The following is a 2,191-nucleotide window of genomic DNA, read 5'->3' on the forward strand; positions in this document are numbered from 1 at the left end:
ATTCTTTTTGTGTAATAGTGTCTGATAGCGGCAAGTATACCGAGCAGATGGTGACGATCCTGTCTAAACACACCTGCACAGCTACAGCTTCCAAGTTTGTAACTAGGTGAATTGCTTTTGTTGGGAGAGATCGTCGTGTGATGATCGCTACACCACCAGATGCTCGGGTGGCGTCACTTCGATCTCTTCGAAATATGTTGTGTCTACGCAGTGGATTTTGTGTTTGGTTGTTCAAATATGTTTCCTGAAGACAAAAACATGTAGCATTATACGTCTCGAAGAGATCGTTCACATCATCTAAGTTAGAAAGTAACCCACGACAATTCCATTGGAGGATCGTGTGCTGCATAATAGTTGCAGTACTAAGAAGTAGTAGTAAGTGTGTCAGAAAGTTTTGCCGACTTTGAAAAGCTTTCACTACCTATTTTTTGTTGGAGGTGTGACCCGCGGCCTTGTGGGTTTCTTCCGCGCAGCCGCAAGCTCCTTGTCAGATATGTCAGGGAGTGACCCACTCCCCGACAGACTAGCTCTATTCTTTTGGAGGACTTTGGAGCTCGTGCTCGCGAAGGAGCGCTCAGAGCTCGTCTCGTCCTCGCAGTCCATGGATGTGGTCTCCGTGGACTGTGAGGACAGAAGTGGCGTCGGTGTTAGGGACGCCACTGGAGTTTCGGGGACTGGAGGTGGACGTGCACCTCCCTGGACATCTTTTGTGGTTGTCTCTATCAGCAGCGATTGCTCGGTCTGTGTGTACGGTGTTACTAGTTTCACTTTCTGTTTTACGGCTGTGGCAAAAGATTTTTCGAAAAAGATGGGAGCTACTTTTTTCCTTGCTTCTGGGTAACTGATGTTCTGTGTAACCTTAACGTGCAGGACTTGCTTTTCATATTTCCACTTTGTACAGGACCTCGAGTAGGATGGGTGGTTGGAAGAACAGTTGACACAGCAGTCTGGCCCTTTGCATTCTTTAGTCTCATGGTCAGACTTTCCACATCGCGCACAACAGGCAGAGCCACGGCACCCGTCTGCAGCATGTCCAAACCTGTTGCACCGAAAACAGCGCAACGGGTTCGGTATGTAAGGTCGGACATCTGCTGACAGGTAGCCTACTTTTAGTTTTGTTGGAAGTGTGGGCCTGTCAAAAGTCAGTACTATATTTCGTGTGGTGATGTACTCCCCATTTTTACGGATTTTGATTTTGCGTACATCAATGACATCCTGGTCCTTCAAGTTTTCTAGGATTTCTTCCACAGGCACGTCAATCAGTTCTGATACTGCGATGACGCCCCTGCAAGTGTTCAGTGTTTTGTGCAAGGAAGCTGAAATCTTTTTACCCATCATCTCATGTGTGTTTAGAATGCGTTCACAGTCTATTTCATTGGTGCATTTTACGAGAAGGTCGCCAGATCTGATGCGTTTGATTTCAGTTATGTACTTAGACAGTGACGCCACCGCTTTCTCAATGAAAAAGGATCTTTCCCAGTGGTGTGCTTTTCTCTTTCTCTGTATCTGAAGAAGAAAGTACAATGTATTTTGAAGTGAACTGTTTTGTTACAGTCCTTAAGGCTTCGGTCCGTGGACGCTTTGCGGCCACGATCTCAGTAGAAGAAGAATATTTACCCATGTAGGTTTGATCAATGAGTATTCCAAAAAGGTCACCCGTATTTCATACTCATACATACGGGAAGGTCCCAGAGTTTGACAACCCATCAGCCGGGGCTTGACCAAGTCCCCGACTGCCACCGTTAAAGGTTTCTACCCTTCACCTTAAATTCCCTCGGCACGGTACGGATAACACCTTAGGACTGGGGGCTGGGGTCCGTGGTGGCGCCACTCACCAAACACCAGCCGAAGCCGGTGCCCCCTGCAGGGGTCTGTTTATGGGAGTAGCCAAATTTGTCGTGTGACGAATTCAATCTGTCCCTGATATTTTTTTTTTCGTCAACATCAACATTAGTACAAGCATCAGATGAACACTGGATGTAGAAGAAAAAGGATGTTCGTGAGCAGAGGATTCCACATTTTCTTCCTCTTCATTTTCGTTTTGAGGGGTAGCTTTGCGACATCCTCACACACCGAATGAGTGTCGACACATTGTACCCCGCTTTAAGGGGGTGGAGCAACTGTACCTGGCGCCGTGTTACGTTGCCCGATGGCAGTTTTATGGTACACGCCCATACATTGTCATCCCGGC

At 47.2% G+C, this 2,191-nt stretch overlaps 1 protein-coding gene across 1 annotated transcript; it reads right to left on the bottom strand.

Annotated features, from left to right (window-relative positions):
* Positions 1 to 417: 417 nt before the first annotated feature.
* Positions 418 to 1,335, bottom strand: LOC135384637 (uncharacterized). Its single transcript, XM_064613830.1, has one exon. It carries the CDS (start codon positions 1,333 to 1,335, stop codon positions 418 to 420), a length of 918 nt encoding a protein of 305 aa, XP_064469900.1.
* Positions 1,336 to 2,191: the final 856 nt, after the last annotated feature.

The sequence above is a fragment of the Ornithodoros turicata genome, chromosome 2, assembly GCF_037126465.1.
Source record: "Ornithodoros turicata isolate Travis chromosome 2, ASM3712646v1, whole genome shotgun sequence".
In the NCBI taxonomy this organism is placed as follows: domain Eukaryota; kingdom Metazoa; phylum Arthropoda; class Arachnida; order Ixodida; family Argasidae; genus Ornithodoros; species Ornithodoros turicata.

Coding starts and splice junctions, on each gene's coding strand:
- LOC135384637 (XM_064613830.1), bottom strand. CDS start 1,335: ATGGGTAAAAAGATTTCAGCTTCCTTGCACAAAACACTGAACACTTGC.